This window comes from Corylus avellana, chromosome 11 (genome assembly GCF_965113065.1).
Source record: "Corylus avellana chromosome 11, dhCorAvel1.hap1.2, whole genome shotgun sequence".
NCBI lineage: Eukaryota > Viridiplantae > Streptophyta > Magnoliopsida > Fagales > Betulaceae > Corylus > Corylus avellana.
Window position 1 is genome coordinate 6325120 of NC_142500.1, and position 22275 is coordinate 6347394.

At 36.5% G+C, this 22275-nt stretch overlaps 2 protein-coding genes across 4 annotated transcripts; one reads left to right on the forward strand and one right to left on the reverse strand.

The window, feature by feature from the left end:
- Nucleotides 1-2366: 2366 nt before the first annotated feature.
- LOC132166563 (uncharacterized) lies at nucleotides 2367-8161 on the forward strand. Of its 3 annotated transcripts, XM_059577407.2 has the most exons (5): nucleotides 2367-2456; nucleotides 3763-3817; nucleotides 4317-4676; nucleotides 5674-7576; nucleotides 7665-7862. In XM_059577407.2, exons 3-5 carry the CDS (start codon nucleotides 4333-4335, stop codon nucleotides 7776-7778), a joined length of 2361 nt encoding a protein of 786 aa, XP_059433390.2. In that variant the 5' UTR covers nucleotides 2367-2456; nucleotides 3763-3817; nucleotides 4317-4332; the 3' UTR covers nucleotides 7779-7862. The 3 variants fall into 3 exon arrangements, with proteins under 3 accessions (XP_059433390.2, XP_059433388.2, XP_059433389.2); XM_059577405.2 differs by having other exon boundaries at nucleotides 5674-8161; XM_059577406.2 differs by lacking the exon at nucleotides 3763-3817 and having other exon boundaries at nucleotides 5674-8161.
- Nucleotides 8162-14946: 6785 nt separating this feature from the next.
- LOC132165896 (uncharacterized) lies at nucleotides 14947-19274 on the reverse strand. The gene is made up of 4 exons (XM_059576594.2): nucleotides 18956-19274; nucleotides 17789-17832; nucleotides 17134-17434; nucleotides 14947-15594 (listed from the first exon to the last, which is right to left on the reverse strand). Exons 1-4 carry the CDS (start codon nucleotides 19023-19025, stop codon nucleotides 15284-15286), a joined length of 726 nt encoding a protein of 241 aa, XP_059432577.1. The 5' UTR covers nucleotides 19026-19274; the 3' UTR covers nucleotides 14947-15283.
- Between the last annotated feature and the right edge of the window lie 3001 nt (nucleotides 19275-22275).

A 22275-nucleotide genomic window follows, 5' to 3' on the forward strand; every position in this document is an offset into this window, starting at 1 on the left:
CTCTCAATGGTCAAAGAGGGTGATTAAACAACTCTCATAGCTTATCCTTTAGAGTGGCCGGCCTCTTAGTGGCCAAAAAGAGTGGTTTTACCACCCCAACTACACCTCTTTTATTATTTTTTTTTTTAATCTTTTCATTTTTTCCTTGGTTTTATATTTTATTACTTTTATATGGCATTTTACTTGACGAGATTATTTGGTGGTCTCAGCAACATAGATATGAGGTAGATGTCATTGCTCATTGTTAAAAAATCTAACATAGGGAATAACTTGTGCATACCTTGAGTGAGTTGGTGAATTTTAGATATTAGAGAATAATTTTAAAAAAGGAAAAATGTAAAACCAATCACTGCAGTTACATTCATTTGCAATAAGCTCCATTTGATATAAAAATATATTCTTAGAGCTCCTTGTGATATGCAAAAATAACAAATATGTCTATGCACCCAACTTTCATTTCATTTTTATTTTTTTTAACAAAAACTTATGGATTACATGTAACATAATTTGAATAGTGCTAATGCGGCATTTAACGATTTATGTATTTAAATATTTCTATAAAAGCTTTTTGACATCCAAACTGGACAACCTGTTTGGTATGGCCAGTTCTATATTTGTGAGTTTAGGATTTATTTGAAGGATAATATTATAAAATTATAACAAGCATGTAGAAAAGCCTAAATCTATTTGTGGATTCATAAGAGTCCCACGTAAATTCAATAGTAAATTTATCTATTTACTATATGAAAATGAGTTAAAGATGTGATAAATAATGATTTTTATCATTTCTCGTTCATAAATGTGTCTTTGAGCAAGTCAACAATAAATGCGAAATGATTAGTGTTAATATTTTTTCTCATATTTTACACATCTCATCTTATAAATCAATCATTAAATTTGTGGATTCGAATCCCCTCCAATTGTTAATTGTGGCCCTTTATTTTAAATTCACTGGTCTATAAAATCATTTAAATTTCGGTAAAACAAAAGCCAACATTTAATACCTCGTTATACAAAAACAGCTGAAATTTTATAGACAATTGAATTTAAAATTAAGGGTCACGATTAACAATTGGAGAATCTCTAATTTCTCCTCAATTGAAGGGGATCTCAATTCTAGATTTGTGGACTTATGTGAACATTACATAAATTAATGGTGGACCCTACAAATTTAATGACTGATCTAATGAATTTATAAGAAAATATGAGAGAAATATAAGTATATTATTGACACAAATCATTTCTCATAATTTTAAGATCATAATTACTAAGAAAAAGTAACTAGTAGTTTTAGTAGTTTATTTGATAAAACTATTTTTCTTTTAAAATAAAAACATTCTCAATCAATCTAAAATATGGAATACTCACAAAATACTTAAAATTATTTTTTATTTTAATGTCACATAAAAATACATTTTCAAATAAAAACACCCTTTAAAAGCATTAACAAAAAAAAAAACCCATACTCCACCTTAAAAATAAGGGTTAAATACCTTATTCTCCTATGTGGTTGAACTTCTTTATTTTTTGCTCCTTAGAGTTTACTTTTTATCACAGGATGTATCTCTGGTTTGCCTAAAGATAGAGATGGTATCTCTGTGTAAATTCCGTCTAAAATTTGACGGAATATCATGTCAACATTAATAACAAATTGTTACGTGTCTATATAATTAATTAAAAATAATAATAATTTTTTTTAAAATAAAAACATTAAAAAATTATATTTAATTAAAACAAAAAAAGTTACGGCCACCCGGTTTAGCTCCTTGGGGGTGGCCGAAACCACCCCCAAACCTTTGGGGGTGGTTTCGGCCACCCCCATGGCTAAAGGGAGTGGCCAGCCACCCTCCAAATGGCCAAAGGGTGGCTATGGCCAACCCCAATTTTTTTTTTTTTTTTTTTTTTAAATATTAATTAAATATAATTTTTTAATGTTTTAATTTTTTTTTTAAAAAAAATTATAATTTTTTAATTAATTATATGGACACGTGTTAATCTGTTATTAATGCTGACGTGATATTCCCTCAAATTTTGGATGAAATTTTGACTGAGGTATAAATCCGTTTTTAGGCAAACCAGAGGTACCTAGCTCCTGTGATAAAAAAATAAATCCTAAAGGGCAAAAAATAAAGAAGTTAAACCTCATGAGAATAAAGTATTTAATCCTAAAAATAAACAATCAAATTACACGTGGCTGGCGCCAGACCGGGGTTCACAGCCAAACGTGCATCCTTGTTCCATCTTATCCTCTCTCCTGTAGTTTATCCCATTTCCTCAAATTCCAAAAGAGACCCTATATGCAAATTTCTGTTCCATTACTAGCCCCTTTTTTAACACTTCATTACTTTTCCAACCCATCCTTTCAATCCAGCACTACGAACTCTTTTTCCCCTAATTCTGAAAAGCCCCAAAATCTAGGGTTTCCATCCCCCAGAGTCCCTGAGCCACCATTTCTGGTAAGCCCCCTTCTTCTCTCTCTCCGCCTACAACTAGGTTTTCAATTTATATTTTCTTGGTTACTCTTTTTACTCTAATCTCATCTTTTTCCCATTTCCTTAATTGTTTTTTTTTTTTTTTGTAAACATTTTTTCCTTAATTGTTAATTACAAGTAAATAATGTTCTTCATCACACAGTTAAACCGTTTTCAAACATTTTGTATTATGGTTCTGTTTTTTTAGTTTAATATTATGTGTTGCGCTAAAGATTCATGGGCTTTCGTAGAATAGACTTTGATGGATTTTCTGGTTGGATGATCATAGACTTTCGATTTGTTGATTTTGTTTCTGAGCTGATTTGAGTTGACCATCTGAGTAAATTATGCTGACCCAGTAGCTTTTTGGCATCATTTTGACATAGATATGACTTCAGTTGATAAAACATATGTTGTTTTGTTGTAACTCTATCACTGTAAAATCATGTGTCTGTGCTTTGGATTGGTAGTGTTATAGAAATGGGGCTATGCAATCTGAATTTGTTCGGGCGACAGTGTTTTGCCAGGGTCTTGTTCAAAATGTTGAAATGGGTTTCTTCTTTTGTATTGTTAACCTTTTAGATTTTTGACCCCATTAGGGTGGTTCCTTCTCTTTCTCTTGTATAGCTTTCGTGTATGCCTGCCTTTCTTCTTATTCAATAAATTATTATTCGTCAAAAAAACAATTGTGGAAATGGGTTTCTCATTGGTGTCGACCGTTAAAGGAAATTCTGATCTTGTAGACCGTCATGTTGTGCTTCACTTGTGACTAACACACATAAATGTCTAGTAAAGTGGTGGCAACGATGTTAGTTAGTTTGGTGTGGTCATTGAAAAACTCGATAATGTAGATTATGTTTAACTGGGAGACTGTTTAAGAGAGGATCGTCTGCAATGTGAATACCCATTGGGCTCTCTACACATATTATGAAATGTCTTGATAATAAGTATTTTGAGTGTCAAATGTGATCTGGTGATTATTGAATTCGTGTCGCTCTTCATAAAGCTTTTATGATTATAATTTGACTTTTGAAACAATGTGCTTGTTTGATTCATTTTTGCTCAATAGAGAGAAAAGAAGGTAGAAAAGAAACTTAGGCAATTTGTCACTAGACCATTCTCTAATAAGGCTTTTATGATATTTGATGCTAACATTGGCTGGTTTTTGTTTTGATTTTAGATATAGGAGTAATTTTCTGGTACTACCATTTGCTTGGTTTGACTTAATTTATTTTAATTGGAAGATAACTATGAGTCTATTATCACCCCTTTTTTTTGTGGTAATTTGCAGTAGTCCATCATGAATTGGCTTCTGCTTTCAGTTAATAGATCCTGATATATCAATGGTAAGGATACTATTATTAATTTATTATGTTAAGTGGAGAAATGGATATATTATCATTTGTGTTCTATGGTAGTTTCATCAATTCAGTATTTTATAAACTTCAGATAAACAATTACCCATATCTGGTTTCTGTACACTTATTCAAAAGAGCATTATAAGAAATAATAAATGAAAGCATTTCTACTTTATTCTGGACAGTGTGCTCATGCCTTCATATTTCACTGCCACATTGTGAGTTTCATTGCTTTGTAAGACAAATTAAACAAATTCAATTTCGTCAGAACCTTCTTGTAAACCAACTTATCGGATGCAATTTTAAATTTTGCTACTTTCATAACTAGCCCTTATATTCATGATTGGCCTTTATGTACATGATCATTGTAACCATCACCAAGCACTGAATGTCAACAATGACCATAAATAAAGGGATAAAAATTGGAAACTGGAGAGATAAGATTATTAACTTTTTGTTTTTTGTTTTTTGTTTTTTGTTTTTTTAGCCTGAAGTTCTTTACAATGGCAAGGGGAAAGCTTATATTAATCTGCCAATCTGGTGGTGAGTTTGTCACAAATGAGGATGGATCAATGTCATATGCTGGAGGAGAGGCACATGCGGTAGATATCAATCGTGAAACCATTTTTAATGACCTCAAATTAAAATTAGCGGAAATGTGGAATTTGGAATACAATTCCCTGTCCGTCAAGTATTTTCTCCCAGGAAACAGACGAACTCTCATCAACTTATCTAATGACAAAGACCTGAAAAGGATGTATGATTTTCATGGCAGTTCAGTAACTGCTGATGTTTTTGTCATGGGGAGAGTAGGTTTTGATTGTGAAGACTTGAACATTCGTAGCAGGTATTTCTTTCTTCCTTTCTTTTTTCTTTCTTTATTCTTCCATGTTGTGTAGTTACATCCTTTTTGCCGGACCAATGTTGCTCTAGTTGCTTTTTTTCTTTAGTTGTTATTATGAACAGTCAATAATTGCTATTTTTCTCAAAATCACTGCTCATCCAGTTATGGCAAAGAAGTTTCATGTTGTCATTGCATCAAAAAACAGAGAATTCTAAATCTTGTTGCTTTTCAATGAAATGATGGTTATCATTGGACAGCTGCCTCTGAGTGCCTTCATAATTAATATTACTAGCTTTAATGATTTTCTTATCTTTTATTCTTTTTCGAGTTAGGTGTCTCTCTTGTATACTTCATGTGTACTTGGGTTGCGACCTTTTTGCTTTTTAATTCAATTCGATTACTTATAAAAAAAAAAAAAATTATCCACATATCTCTTTCAAACTACCAGTAGATTGTCAATGTCCCCCCAAACTTTGGATTACGCTAATATCTCTCAAACTTTGGATTTCCCCAATGACAAAAATACCCTTAATAATTTTTTTATTTTTTTATTTAAAAAAAAAATGACCCATGACACCAAGTCTGAAAGATAATGCTTGCCTTTGGACATCATGCTTGAACTTTATGATTTCCCTAAGCATTTGCCAAAATGGTGGATTTAACACCATCTGTGCAAATAAACCCAACAAACCATTTTGGCTCCCCCATTCACATGGCACTGCTGTGGGTCTTCACCTTTTTTTTTTTTTAACCCCCCGAATTTATAGGGTATTTTTGTCTTTTTGAAAAATTGTGGACATTGACAATTTTTGGTGTAGTTTGGGGGGGACATTGACAATTTGGTTGTAGTTTGAGGAGAGTACGTAGACTTTTTCAAAAAAAAAAAATAAAATAAAATGATAGTAATGTTCTGTACTGTATATGGTGCATATTGATTGATGATAGTTGTTGCACTTTGCAAGTTTTTCTTTTGTTCAATCGGATTAGTCATTACTTGCAGTGCATGTGGGATAAAAGTGGCTGAAACTGTACCCCCTGTTGCTACATTCACTACGTCTGCTGCTGCACATCATGCCATTGTGGCTTCGCCTGTTTCCATATATACAACTGCAGCACTCACTAATGCTAATTCCAGCATTGGTCCTGCTGCTGCCACCCTAGTTGCCCCTGTCTCTCTTCCTGTGGCAACATCTGATGACTCTGTTATATCTGTCAAAGCAACTGCCCAAAGGCGTACTGGAGTAATCATTAACTCAAATCTGGATGCTGCTCATTCCAGTCCAACTGGTTCCATTGCTGTTGCCACTGATGCAACTCCTCATGACATAAGCATAATTGATATGACCTCTACTCCTGCTGATACTGTTAAGAAACGGAGGCGAAATGCATCCTGGAAAATTGGTGCAAATGGTCCTGCCACCGCCACTGACCATGTTGAGGAGAAGAGGAAAACTACATCTAGAAAAAGGATTATCCAAAATCGCAATGCTGCAACAGGAGTTGATGATCTGAAGCAGCAGCAAGATATGTCACCCTGTGAGGACATTTCTAACAGTTCCTCGATTCTTGCTAGTTCAAATGACATCCCGCCGGAAAAACTAGTTGCATCATGGAAAGATGGCATCATTGGTGTAGGTCAGGTATTTAAAAGTGTGTATGAATTTCGAGATTCACTGCAGAAATATGCCATTGCACATCGATTTATGTACAGGTTAAAAAAGAATGACACTAATCGTGCAAGTGGCATATGTATAGCAGAAGGCTGTTCTTGGAGGATTCATGCATCCTGGGATTCATCATCACAATCATTTAGGATTAAAAAGATGAATAAATCACATTCATGTGGAGGGAAGTCTTGGAAGTCTGCTCATCCATCAAAGAATTGGTTGGTGAGTATCATAAAGGAAAGATTACGAGAAAGCCCACATCATAAACCGAAGGAAATTGCTAACAGCATTCTTCGGGACTTTGGAATTGAGCTGAATTATACTCAAGTTTGGCGTGGAATTGAGGATGCCCGGGAGCAACTTCAGGGTTCATATAAAGAAGCATATAACCAGTTGCCTGGGTTTTGTGCGAGAATGTTGGAGGCAAATCCTGGTAGTTTTGTTAAGCTTTGCACTGCTGAAGATAAAAAATTTCAGCGCCTTTTTGTATCCTTTCATGCCTCAATATGTGGTTTTCAGAATTGTCGCCCCCTTCTTTTCCTTGAGACTACATCTTTAAAATCAAAGTACCACGAAATTTTGTTGACAGCTACTGCATTGGATGGGAATGATGGTGTTTTCCCAGTTGCATTTGCTGTAGTAGATACTGAGAATGATGATAATTGGCATTGGTTTTTGGAGCAGTTGAAATCTGGGATGTCAACTTCAAGATCCATAACTTTTGTCTCTGACAGAGAGAAGGGTTTAAAGAAATTGGTCCTTGAGGCATTTCAGAATGCTGATTATGGTTACTCACTATACCACCTCATGGAGAACTTCAAGAAAAGCTTGAAGGGCCCCTTTCATGGAGATGGAAGGGGTTCTTTGCCTGGCTCTTTTGTGGCTGCTGCCCATGCTGTCCGACTTGATGGTTTTAGAATGCATACTGAGCAAATTAAACGGGTTTCTTTAAAAGCTTATGAGTGGGTCATGCAGATTGAGCCAGAGTATTGGACGAATGCAGTATTTAAGGGTGAGCGCTATAATGACATCACTGAAGATGTTGCAGGACTATACGCCAACTGGATAGAGGAAGTGCGGGAGTTACCCATGATACAGAAAGTAGAAATGCTAAGATTTAAGTCGATGGATTTGATTAATAGTCGTCAAATAGAATCAAGTAGGTGGTCTGAAAAACTTACTCCATCCAAGGAGGGAAAATTACAAGAAGAAACACCTAAAGCACGGGGGCTTAAAGTACTGTTCTCATCTGATACCCTTTTTGAGGTTCATGATGATTCCATTAATGTTGTGGATATTGATAAATGGGAATGTACTTGTCTAGGATGGAAAGCATCTGGACTACCATGCCGCCATGCTATTGCTGTCTTTTACTCTACAGGTAGGAATGTGTATGATTATTGTTCAGAGTACTTCACAGTGGATAGCTTCCGTCTAAGCTATTCTAAGCAAATAAAACATGTTTCTGCTATTTTCATGCCTGTAAGTAATGAGAAAACTTCTCTGCATGTACTTCCTCCATGCACCCCCCGGCCGCCAAGCCAACATAAAGAGCAGACGGAAACTCAGAGAGTGTCCAAGAGGCCAGTCTCTTGCACCAGGTGCAAGGGAACGGGGCATAATAAATCTACATGCAAGGCAAACTAACATATAATAGCTTCTATGTACTTCCTTTGACATGTATTACACACTGTACAGTTGTAATTACTACTAAAGTAAGGTTGTTGTCTTCAAGAGATGTTTACAATGGATAGTAGTATTTTGGATTCTACAGATTGAGGCTTGAGAGCAAATACCATCTCCAACCATAGCTTCAAACCATTCTATTTGATTATCCCTTTGTTTCTTTTGTCATTAGTATAACCTAGGGAAAATTACAATTTACCCTCCTAAAGTTGACAGTATTTTTCAATTTGAACACCAAAGTTTCAATTTTTGCAATCCACCTTCTCAAAGTTTTAAATTTTTGCAATTTGACCAATTGTATCCAAAACTTTTTATATTGCCCATAATTTTTTTTTTTTTTTTTTTTATAAAAAATTATATAAAAAAAAAAAATTCGAGGTGGCTTTTGGCCATTTTGCCATTTTTGTACCCTCAAATTTGTTTTTTCTTTCGTAAAAAATAAAAAAAATAAAAATAAAAATTAAGGGCAATATGGAAATTTTGGGATAATATTAGTCGAATTGAAAAAAAAAAATAGATATTTGTGGGAGTGGATTGTAAAAATTGAAACTTTGATGTTCGAATTGAAAAACAATGTCAACTTTGAGGGGGTAAATTGTAATTTTTCCTTTTAACCTATATTCCAAACCCATATGCAGATTTTGAGCAGTCATAATATACAGCTAAAATGGGTTTGTGGTATTTATTTAGGGAAAACACATACACACAATGCCTGTATTTGGTGATAGATGATTCATGAAAAAGGTTGATGTTACTTCTTTTGAGATTGATTGTATTGCAAGTGTAGCTATGGATTGCAGCTGTGATTGGAACATGGTGAAAATTTGACTCTTTCCGAGACAGGAAGTTTAGGTATACTCTTGTCCAATAGCATGGGAATAAACAAATCTCTCAAATATGGGTACAAAGTTTTTATTTATTTTATTTTTTAAAGTAATGTAAATCTCGACATTTGTGATTGAAAGAATGGAGTTGTGTATGCTTACAATTACCATTAACTTGACGTCTCAGTCAAGACTCGACATGTGTAGACGCAACTTGCCACTGGAGACAAGCAAATGGCAAGTTGCATTGGTGAACAGCATGCAGCTGGAAGCAAACAACTTGCTACAACTTCAGTCTGAAGCTGACCAGCAAACACCGACTTGCTCTATTCTATGTGCATTGGAGAGAAATTTATTTATTTATTTATTTATTATTATTATTATTATTATTTTTTCATTTGAATTGAATTGATAAGTTATTCACAAATCCAATGAATGTGGTGTATAAGGTCTTGTAGGATAGATAAACCCCAAGGAGTTGGCCTAGTGGTTCGATAGCCTGGAACTTTGAGTTTGCTCCTCAAGGTCTTAAGTTCGAAATCCATGAAACCTACTTCTTGTGGTTATCAGATTGGAGGTTCGTCCCTTGAATTAACTAAAATGCACTTGCGGAAAACTCCTTACCGAGGGCCTGTGCACCCCTAGGATAAGTTGGAGCGAAGCTCTGGATACACGGTGCCAAATAAATAATAATAATAATAATAATAATAATAATAATAATAATAAGTGAAATCCTATTATTAGTCTCTCTCTACATCGGCATAGGCGTTTGGTCCGTGGAAGAGTATTTGGAAGGTGAAAGCTCCCTCGAAAGCTCCCTCGAGAGTCGCTTTCTTTGTGTGGATGGCGGCGGTAGGAAAAATCCTCACTTTGGATAATGTACGGAAGATGAATGTTATGGTGATGGAGTGACGTTATATGTGTGAACACTGTGAAGAGTCCATTGATCATCTACTCATGCATTGTGAGGTTGTAACTGAGTTATGGAATGTGTTCCTTCAACTTTTTAGAGTGAGTTGGGTTATGCCGCGAAAGGTAGGGCTGGCAATTTTGACACAATCTGAAAACCCAACATGAACACGACATGAAGTTACGGAGTTTGGGTTTACCCTAAACGGGTTTGGGTCATAAACAAGTAACCCATTTATTTTGTTTATGACAGGTCACCCATGGGTGACCCACCACACTCATTTAATAAAATAAATAAATAAATAAAATAAAAAATAAAAAACTAATTATTTTTTTCATTTACTTAATATTTTTTTACTAAACTATAATGACATTAATTCCTCTTAATCTTTTGATATAGAACACACTCAAATGAAGTTGGATTGCGAAGAAGAAGATGTTCTGACAACGGATATCAATTCCTGTGACATTCCAAGTTCGTCTGGAGCACAAGCTATTAATATTCCTTAAAATGAGCATAATTGTGGTGTTTGATAATGGAACCCAATATGTAATGATGGAATATTGTTTATGTTTTGTTTCTTACTTTGATTTTGCTAGCTCTTTTTTACTATCTTTTTCTTAATATGGTTTTATATTAGCTTAATTGGTAAGTGATTTTGTGTTATGGGTTTAATTATGAATGATATTGATTACTCTGATTATTGAATGTCAATGATATTAGACTTACATCACCTTTCGGGTCAAACAGGTCGGGTCAAAGCGTGTTAAATGGGTAACTAAGTTAAATGGGTCGTGTCACCCCGTTTATGATCCGTTATTTTAACCGGGTCATGTTGAGTTGACACGACGTGCTAAAAATAACGGGTTGATATGTTAACCTGCTAATTTTCTTGTGTCGTGTTTGGGTTTGGGGTTTTCACCCGTTTAGCTAAACGGAACATGTCCGGGTTGAGACTAAATGGGTGGCGGGTCATTATGGGTCGTGAACGAGTTGACACGACAACCCGTTTTGCCAACCTTAGCGAAAGGTGAATGATAGCTTGGGGAGTTGGAGGGGACAATTGGGTAAAAAGCGTGCTTTGCACATATGGAGGCTCGTCCCATTATGTGTGATGTGGTGTCTATAGTGAGAACGGAATGCACGCAGTTTTGAGGATAATGAGAGCAGCATGATTAAGTTGAGGAAGTTGGCGTTACATATTTTGTTCTCCTGGAGAGTGACTTGGTCACACTTGTATGAGTCTACTTTTTATGACTTCATAGAGCTTTGTAAATCTTTTTTCTAATCAGTATGGGTTTCTATCTATACATCATGTATACATAGGTTGCGCCCCTCTGCGTATTTGATAATATACTTATTACTTATATATAAAAAAAGAGAGGATATATATATATATATTTTCTAATTAAAAAGTACGCCGGAGAGATTAATTGTGGCTATCCTACTTGGACATGACCATAGTAGTACCTAACCATTGGGAGCTGTACAAGAAGGGTCTAGATGTAGGAATTCAAGGCGGCTAATACTAATTAGACATATGTGGAGATTCTTCATTACGGAGATTCGAACCCATACCCTAGTACATGCCCCCTTACCACAAGCGAATGGATCACATATCCATTGAATGAGTTGGAGCAAGATGGGGACCGCAAAGAAGAAGGGAGGGATGGGTTTTAGAGATTTCCAATGTTTCAACAAGGCCCTTCTTGCTAAATAAGGGTGGCGGTTATGGAATGAGCCGGACAGCCTAATCTCTAAAATTATGAAGGCAAAGTATTACCCAAATGGGTCTTTTTTGGAGGCTCGTTTGGGGAATAAACCATCCTTTGCTTAGAGGAGCATTTGGGGTTCGGGTGACTTATTAAAGAGGGCTTAATGTGGAGGATAGGTAAAGGGAAAAGGACAAAAATTTGGATGGACAAATGGATTACAGTTCAGGATACTTTTATGATCCAATCACGACAAAGTGCCACTGACCCAAGGCCACTGTTAGCACACTCATTGAGAGGGATACTCACTAGCGGAATTTGGGCCGACTAGAGACACTCTTTAGTCCGCTGGAAATCCAAGCAATTATGTCAATCCCCCTTAGTAGTACCGACCAAGATGATGTATTGATCTGGAGGGGAACTAGGAAGGGGGTTTACTCTGTCAAAAGTGCCTATTATTTAGCAAAGGAAATGGAAGAAAGAGCACAAGCAGGCTGCTCTACAGGGGGGAGGTTTAGTGAGGTCTGGAAAACCTTATGGCATTTACAGATTCCTAGTTCAGAGATTAACTTCTTGTGGAGAGCTTGTCATGAAATTCTGCCTACCTACGACAATTTATGCAAGAGAAAGATGGTAAATGATCCTCTTTGTCCTATTTGTGGGCTAGATGTAGAAACTAGCTATCACGTTTTATGGGATTGTCCCTCTGCGAGAGATATGCCTAGGGTGGATGTGGCAAGAAAATCCAGAAGAGTTTCTTAAGGGGTCCTACGTTTATTCATGTGAGGAAGATAAGATAAAATTATTTGTGGGGCTTGTACGTCGACTCTGGGTGAGGCGAAATGATGTGATCCATGGGGGAGTTTTCACCCACCCAACCATTCTTGTGCAACGAGCGGTGCTAGCTGTAGAAGAGTTCAAGTCAGCCAATACTCTTGAGGCTAAGGTTTGTCAGCTGGGTCAAAATGTCCCAATGCCTCTTTGGCGGGCTCCACCCCTGGGTTAGTACAAGCTCAACTGGGATGCAACTGTTTGCAAGAACCTGGGTTTGGTGGGGATGGGTGTGGTGGTGCGGGACGCGGCTGGGAATGTGGTAGCGGCCAGGTGCGTTGCAGTAAGAGGTTTTCTTGACCCAAGTGCAGCTGAAGCTTGGGCGGGATTACAGGCCATTCGTCTGGGGCAAGACCTCAACCTCTCTCAGATCCAGTTGGATGGAGATGCACAAATAATCATGGACGCGTTTAACTCGATGGAGAAAGACTGGAGCAAAATAGGCCATATCGTGGAAGACATGAAGCAGGGGCTGAGGATTTTTTCTCAGTGGCAGGTACTTTACGTGAAATGAATGGTCAATAATGCGGCTCATACACTTGCTAGATTAGCGGCAACAACAGGGTTAAAGGTATTATGGATGAGGAGTACCCCTGATTGTATTCGTGAGATTACTTTGGTCGAGCAAATTGTTCCGCGAGTTGACTGATTTATTATAATGAAACAAGTTCTATTCTCAAAAAAAAAAAAAAAAAAAAATGGTGCTAAAAGAGTTTATATTACATACTAAAGAAGATTTTCATAAGCTTATTAGGATAAAAAAAACAAAATTCTAGGCCTTAATTTGGGGATTAGGATTATCTCCAGTTCATTTGAGGAGTATTTTTGTCTTTTCACTTTTTGAGTAAACAAGAATATCTCTCAAATATAACTAATTATATATTCTCCAGTTTCATTTTTTTTTTTTTTTTTGAAGAAATATGAATACGTTCTCATTGATAAATTAGAGGACAGAGCAGAATGCTCTATCCTAACAATATCGGTGATACAATCAGGAGTAGTAAAAAACCACTGGTTAGTTACATTATTTTGAATGGCCATCTTCGATAAAGTATGCGCCGCTTTATTTCCGTCTCGACCAATAAACGACACCCGCCAGTGGGGAAACGATTGAAGCTCGGACTTTATATCCTCCAAGAGCATTCCGGTTCGGCTCCAGTCATCCTTTGCTGAATTAATCCCATCTACCACAATCTTTGAATCACCTTCAAAATGGATCCTTTGGTAGCCCAGTACTCTGCAAAAATTAATTGCCATTTGAACTAGAGAGAATCCTAATTCTTAATTTGGTTATTAAAGATTTTTCTAAATCCAAGGTATTAATTATGATAATTAATTGGGAATTTATCCTAGCACTTGTAAATTAGAAAGTGCCAAAGGATAAGCTTAGACCGGGATTTTTAAGGAAGTTTTGGATTTTAGTAATTGGTTAATTTGGTTGGTAGGAAGAATAATGAAAACAAATAATAATAGAAAAATGAGCTTTTGATTGATCGATCATTTGGCATTCAAAAAAAGAAAGGAAAATCATTTAGTCTGACTTGGTAGACTTTGATCCATCGAGATAAGGTTTAATCAATCGAAATTGCAACAATTAGAGTCATGTCATGCACGTAGGTGAGATCAAACAGTTGTAATTGGATTTGGTAAGTTTTGATGTAGTATGGTATAAGAAGGAAGAGAGATCTAGAAAAAACATAGGGTTTTGGAATGTTCTTTGTTCAAAAAACGATAGATCGAAATTGGCGCCAATCAATCAAACCTAGAATTGAAAAAAAAAAAAAAAAAAAAATCAAACCTAGAACGAAATGATTCGATCGATCCCTCTATAGCCACAAAGAGGTTCAATCGAACATTCGTTCATAGCCCCATCGATTGAATATGAAAGTGTTGGAAATATATCTCAAAGATACAACAACAAAAATTCAAGAACAAGCATCATAAAAGTATAGCAAAAGATCATGCAAAACAAAAATTGCAAAGGCAAGATCAATATACAAGTACGTTAATACTTTATACATTATAATCTTATAACTAACCAATTCCTCTCTAGTTTTTTTTTTTTAACTTGAAACAATCTTATTTTCGTAAGGAAAGGGGAAAAAGTGGATTCGAACAAATAACATCCGCTTTATGAAATGTTGTCCCCAACCGATTGAGTTACCCATTAAAAACTATTTATGTTTAGATATTAATTAACGCACATGCATATAAATATGCATACATATTTAAGTAACCCATATAACATATTTATTATTAGTTAGTAATTAATATACATACTTATATTTGTAAAACCTATTTTTATTCATAGATATGTAAATATAGAGTAATAAATACAATGTGACAAAATAAAGTTCAGGATCTCAAAGAAGCCAAAAAGAGCAAAATAAAAAATAAATAAATAAATAACCACCATACGATCAAGGTATCAAGTCAAACCGAGCTTATACGAGCTAGCTTGTTTATGAACATTAACCGATTCAAGTTGAGTTTTATGAGCTTGTATCATTTAATAATCGAGTATAATTTTGTGCTCATGAACGACCCATTTAATAAATGAACCGATCCTAAGTTGAGTTTTTAACCAAGCCGAACACAAGCCTATGCATATATATATATATATATACATAAAGATGTTAATAGTAAAAAAAATTGCAAATTACATAAATTATGGTGCCAAAGAAATCACATGAACCGGCATCCATCCATCACTTGAAGAAAATACATAAACCGGTCACTCACCAGCGGAAAAAACATAAGCTGGTCACTCTGATCTTGCAAACTAGTCCTACATACTGAAATACAAAGACTAGTAAATTCTAATAGTTTGAATAGAATATAAGGCCAAATTCCTCACCTGGCAAACAGCCTGCTGTTTAAACAACACTGCCTATATTTCCATCTACTCATCTAAGTTTGTCTTGTCCTGTCTCTTGTAGAATATCAGTATCATTAGTGTAAATCTGAATATATTCGACGATTACTCCTCTCCCCTCGACTCGTCTTCCTTGGAGAGCAAGCCCAGACACAACGAGCAGGGCGGGTCACATTTATCATCGACGCATGTTCTCTGCTCCAAGCATTCTGCGTGATAAACATGACCACAAACTAAAACTGCCACCACAGAGAGTTCACCAGAAGAAAGTGTACTCCCAAGAAAATAAGGTTTCCTTCTCAGTGGCTTCTGACATACCCCACATACCATCTTCACTGCATCTGATGATACTGCATTCATTACCAAGGAACTGGACCTAATTCTTTCTGGCCTGCCAAATACTTTTTCCCTATTCTCTGCAAAAATAGTGCAACTTCAAGTCAGTTTGAGACCATGGAAGAATACTTATTTAAAATATTAGACTGCAGATTGATAAAACATGTAAATGTAAAATCCAAACAGGATATTTTCAGAAAAACTGTGGTCCTATTTGGTAAAATCATAAAACGGGGCTTGGAAGTTGGCTCCACCCACCCCCGCTGTGGGGGTGGAGTTCTGCCCTTTACCAAAGTGGATCTTCACCACCACTCGCCTCCACCCCCGTAAAGTGCGGCAGGGGTAGAACTCTACACCCTCACCACCCACTGTGGGATAGACACTGAAGGTGGGGAGGGGAGACCCACCTTTGGTGAAGGGGCAACCTCTACCCTGTTGAGGCCCGCCTCCACTTGAAGTTATGCATGTTAGGACAAATTGAGTGTATTTTCAAAACATTCTTATATAAAAATGGAGGCAATTTTCTCAAAAAGTGTTTTGTTTTGAAAAAGTGTTAGTGGTAGGAAGCCACATCAAAAAACTGATTTGAATAGCTATTGCCTGAAAAAATAAAATTTTACGGTGTTTGAAAAGCAAAAGGAGTTCTGCAAAATTTTACCAAACACAACCTTGTTTCATGTTTCAAGCACAAGATACTCTGGGGTGTGTTTGGCAAAGAGTTTTAAGAAGAGAAAGAAAGAAGGAATTTATTGATGTGATATAATATAGAAAGGAGTTTTGAATTTTTTGGGAGAGAAGAGTAAAAAAAATTGTTTGTTAATGTAAAGAAATAAGGTTGGCTTTTTTAGGAGAAATGAAAATAAATTGTTACAATACAGGCTCCTAAACTTTGTAACAGGTGGAGATTGCAATCATCCCATCACAAAGGAATTTAAACTTTTCTTTTTAGAATATCAGCTGGGTACATATACCCCATTCATCACTTAATGTTTGCAATGATAAAATTTAATGCACCAGTATCATCATAAAGCTGGACACCTTTGTTAAATTACCACTTATCTGAAAAGCTTAAGTTTATAGGAAGAGATGAATTTAATCATTTAATTTAGGGTAATGTTAGGTGTTCTTCTAGTGTTCTCTTCGTGTCCTTTCAACTGTGATGTGGCTTTTAAAATCACCATTGAATTTGAAATTATCATTATTAACTTTTAATCTATTGAAAATTTTAAAAGTCAAATTACAGTTGGGAGGACACCAGGAGAACACTAGAAGAGCACCTAGCATTTCCCTTTAATTTATATTATAACACTCTTCCTCACGTATAAGCTCAAACTCTCTCACTTAATAAGTGAGGTCCAATACGTGAAATATTTAAATGAAAATATGAGGTAAATGACAAAAACAAGATTCGAACTTAAAACCTCTACTTGGGTACCAAGTGAAATCGCCACTTCTCCCAAAAACTTAAACTTATAGGAAAAGATGAATTTAATCATTTAATTTAAATTCTAACAATTTAATCACAAGAACAAAATTCATTCCTTGATCTGACTTTCCATCAAAAGAAATAGAGCCTTGGTAGAATTGGAGTGGAATTAATAGCTAAAACAACTATGCACCTGAATGATGTCCAGTTGCAGTCTGTGAGTTAAATTGAGTAGCCAACTTGAAGGATAGTCTCTCATCACGTAAAGAAGCGGCTTTACCACGGGAAGTTGATGCATTGGCATGATTACCTGAGTTACGCCGAGAATATTGATGGCCGTAGTAATGGCGAGAACGTTTCAAAAATATTGAATGGCCAAGACTCTGAGTATGATGTGCAGTGGTAGGATGGGCATTTAGTAGAGAACTATCCTTGATATCCAAGACAGATGTAAGAGGCTTTAGTTCACTAGAGTTAACTGAATGCAAAGGTTTCTGCAAAACATAAAATAAAATGATTCAACCATGTGCATTAAATGCAGATAAGATGAATGAAAATTGAAAGAAAAAAAAAAGATTGGGAAATGCTGTTAAATAATAGTAAAGTAATCCATATCAAAGGCAAAACTATCTTAGGAATCACTCTCCAGTATGAATAAGTGTGAAAAGAGATTCTGTAAAAAGGTTAAAACCTTTTTTATTTTATAAGTAATCGAATTATCAAGGCGCCCTCAGGTACACACAGAGTATACAAGGAAATAGTTTTAACCCTTTTTTTTTTTTTGGTAAAGGGTTAAAACTTTGAAATAGGAGCTATCATTTACAAAAAAAATAGGAGATAACACTAACCTCTTCTGACATTAAGTCCATCCGTAAGGAACAAGGCATGGTATCTGCAAAATTACATACAGAAAAACAGTGATCATTCTCACTTCCTTCACTTATATCTGAAATAAAATTTAAAATATAAAAAGGAAAGAAAAATTCCAGCAAATATCAGATTCTTATATGATGCATAACATTCTTCCTCTTTGAAGCTCGGATAGACAACCAATTCCAAAATCAAGACACAGATTTCTTCACCAAATGAAAATGTAAGATTTAATTCCATTCATCATCTGGTATATAGCATATGCAACAGGACCAAAAACTAACAAGTCCAACTACTCAAAAACTGATGCTCAGCAAGTGAATGTGACCCACTAGCCAACAGATAAGGAAAATGTTAACCACTTTAGCAATTAAGGCTACAAAGAGGATTAATTCTTGGTTAGGATGTCAAATAGTCAGAAAGGATTACAAGGCCAGGAAATTTTTCATTCCTAATCTTGTGGCATGAGTAAAGAAATAGAAATGTTAGATATTATAATTCTATCCGATGTTCATCCAACTAATACAGCCGCATTCTCCTTCAAAAATAAAAAATTTGAAACGCCCAAGCAAATATCATTCCAGCTGTATTGATCTGTCTCTATTCTCTGAATCTACAGGCAAAAATATCCGACGATTTCTCTTGTACCAATCGCAAAGTGAATCAATGAAAAATAGTCTTCAATTGACAATTTCTGATTTGTATTTCCATTACACTAAACTAATCGACAAAGCCAGAGAAAAACAAAAGCCCCATCAATCAAACATTGATCAACGAGTAAATAGCCCCAAAAATATTATAAAAAAAATAAAAAAAAAAAAAAAGAAAAAGAAACACAAACCCATAAAATGGCAGGAGCTCAATATTTAGAAGAACTAAAAATTGAGAGAAAATTGCAGGTAGATCGTGAAAGCCCAAAAAAGAAAAATCCCCATGGACGAACATACTTCCTCCCACTTCAGTGTCTGGACAGAAAATAAAAACGAAAAAGCAAACCTCAACTAAATTTGTGCCCGATGAGCTGTAAAACATCAAGAAATTCAACAAATTTCCCTGCATTTTTTTTTCTTTTCTCAGGAACCAAACGGAACCCATCAAGCGGTAAAAAGAAAAACAGAAAGCTACCCAAGAAAAAAGAAACCTACCCGAAGGAGGAGAACAGGAAATGGGAGGTTGGGTCTGGCTCTGATCAGTCACTCGCTTCCTCTTCCCCATAATAACAATAATAAAAAAAGTAGCTTACAGCAATGGCAGAAAGAGAGTTTTTGGCTCAGATACACCAACAATACTATGGGCTTTAAGCTTGTGGGATCTCTCTCTCTCTCTCTCTCCGTGGCTTTGCGGTGTTGGGGCAGTGATTAGGGCAGGGTGCTCGTGTGGACGTAGGGTCGAGACTGAGAGAGAGAGAGGGGAAAAGAGAGTGGGGGGCAGTTTCTGGTAGGAGAAAAACGTGCGAAAGAGGAGGACAAGACACAGAGGCTCGCTAACTCCCGTCCACGTCACCATAGTCTGAAGATAGGGGCACGTGTTAATGGATACCGACCGACCTATATATCTTCCGTGCTTGGGCTGGACCAGATGTGATCCCCAGATTTCTTTTAGATATTTCACAAATTTGTGGTCTTTTAACTCTCTTTTAGATATTTTACAATCGATATGAGCATAGGCAGAACTAGAATATAGTTTGGACCGGCACAAAGTAATTTTATTTATTTATTTATTTATTTTTGGATGAGTTAGGAGCCCTCTCGCTTTCTTTTTGTGTTAAGTAGGGGTTATACCTTCCCGAAATGAGTGGAAAATTTGGTGCTATCGATATGCTGTGACGTTTCCATTTTACCGTTGCCCTCCTACCCTTGAAGCCTCGTTGTACTTTCCTTCCTTGGGTCTGATGGTGTAGTAGAACCTTACGCTTCTGAAAGGGTTTGGTTGGAATTTTGTGTTTTGTGGAGTGAGGCTTATATCCAGGTGCGTAAGGCTCGTACTCCTTTGGCGAGTCGCGTACAATTGCCTGGTGTCAGCATCCATCGCGCATCTAAGTGTGGAGCAGGATCAAGTGTCTGTACCATAGAGCAAATGATCATGTTCAACCTAACACTAAGCAATCAAGAAGTCTGTTACTTTAGCTCGCACCTCAATTAAACAATAAATCAGAAAACCTAGGTTTATCCTATGCTCCAATCATTCATGATTTGTACTTAGCGTGTCACAACCTAATCTTAGATTGTCCACTACAGTTGGCAAGACCATTTGCTCTGATTTCATACTGTAAGACCCCCAAAACTGGCATTGACTAGTCTGGTAGGGTTATTGGCAATTACCCCAATATAGCTAACTAGTAGCCAACTGGGGAACCAGCCCTCTAAGCAAAATCAGAGTTGATGTGTAGAAATGTGAAATAAATATGAGAAATCTAATAACCATAAAGGAATCATACATTATCCTCGAAACATAGACACAAAGCAACTAATAAAGATAATAACCTGATTAAACCTGGTGTCAACATGAAGATTTATGTCTCAAATAAATCCGTAGTGGCAACCTCTCCACTCTCCTCTTCCTAGAAAGAGGTTTTCTACAAGATGTAATAATTGTACAAGTCTAAAGATTTAATAAGTAAACCTCACAGTTGGGTACAACATGAACAAGTTATTATTGAGCTCGCATATTCGGGTTACTGGGCGTACATGCTTTGGCATTCATTGTTTCAATTTGAATCAACTCTTGGAAAGTGTCAGCAGTCCTACTCTCTGGGTGAACGCTTGAGCTCATGGGCGAGCGTTCGGCTAGAGAGTGAGAACTCTCGGCCAGAGACCCATATGCCTCTATCTAGAATTAGGGTGTGGTACATCTCATCCTAGGCTCCTAATATATATACACACGCAACATAACAAAACATGCCAACATACAAACTTAAGATATCAAAGGCAAGTTTAAAGCTCTTTAAAAACATTCTTTTTCATTTTAAGGATTTTTTTTTTTTTTTTTTTAAAGGGGAAGACATTCCATACTCATTCATTGATGGAAAGATCGCAAGCAAAAGGTCTTACAAACAGAGCAAAAAGCTCTGAAGCAAATCATATCCGAAGCTACGCGGTTACAGACATCAAAGATACATACATTATAAATCTAACATTCATGACCTATCAATGACATCAACATCTACTAACTCATGGCTAGTCTTCAGTTTTAACAAAAGATCTACTACAAACTCAATCTAATGAATAGGTAGCTCTTATTCCTCAGCCCTAAGAGCAGAAACCCACATGCCGAATTTCATCCTCCTTGACCCGATAGCTAGGATACTGTTCACATCCACAACCCAAGGGTGTAGATCAAAAGCGAATATCCCGCAGATCATCAAGTGGGTAGATCAAGAGAGATGATAGAGCCTTATTACAAGCAACAAAAACAGGAACAAAAAACCACAAGAAAATAGAAAAAAAGTGACAGGAAATGAATAGGTAAAAACTAGAAAAGAAATACAAGGAAAAAATAGACAAAAGCCAAAAAACCACAAAAATAGAAAGCGACGCCGAAAGAAAACACGCCTCAGAGTGAGGCTACTGGAAAGCAACGCAAGGAGGCGATGGACTCGGACGGAGCCTGAGAGCCAGTGGGAAGAGCGCGAGTTGACGTGGGTTTGATGACAGGGGATGGTAGATTGGGCTTAGACCAGTCCGATCCAATAGCCAAGTCAGAACCAGAAAATGACTCGACAGATTTGAGCTCGAGGGCCGTAGGAGAGGGGCCAAAACAAAAGACAAGATAAAGGAGGGGAAAGAGGCGGAAAGGAAGGGGAAAAAAATACCGCACAAGGAGGTAGGGAACATCAAGTAAATAGTCTAGCTCATAAGGTGAAGAGAGGGAAGGGAGGCAGCAAAGGATGAGGTTGGAGGGGGAGATCAAAAGTTCTCCACCTCCTCTTGTGCGGCGCTCTCTACTAGGAGAAGAAACCCTAGCAGAGAGAAGCTTCTCCGTCTTGTTCATTTTAAGGAAATATGTACATGAACTTGTTAAGGCATCTTTAAAACTTGTAATAGACACAAAATAGGAAGCATAACATAAAATGCTAAATGTTTGGGCAAGAGGTTACCTTAAAAGATTGCAAAACCATCATGATCTCCTCCTTCTCTTTCCAAGTCACTCCTCGCTCTAGGATTAGGGTTTTCTGGTGTTGGTAGAGGTTGAGGATCGAAGGGAGGGGTTTTTATAGGGGGTGGAGGCGTGCCCTCCTCCAAAAATGTGGAGAATAAGTTAAAATTACTATTCAGAGTGTCAAAAAAAGTTTGGGTATTTTGGGGGTGAACGTTCTAGTACTATTTACACAATAGATCAAAGAGTTCAGGTGTACGTTTGAGTATTATCCAATGGCTCAAAGACTGGTCAACGAATGCTCGAGGTAGTCCTCCTAGCAAACACCTGCACTAAGTTGAGGGCGAATGTTCGGGTGGTCCCCTGGCGA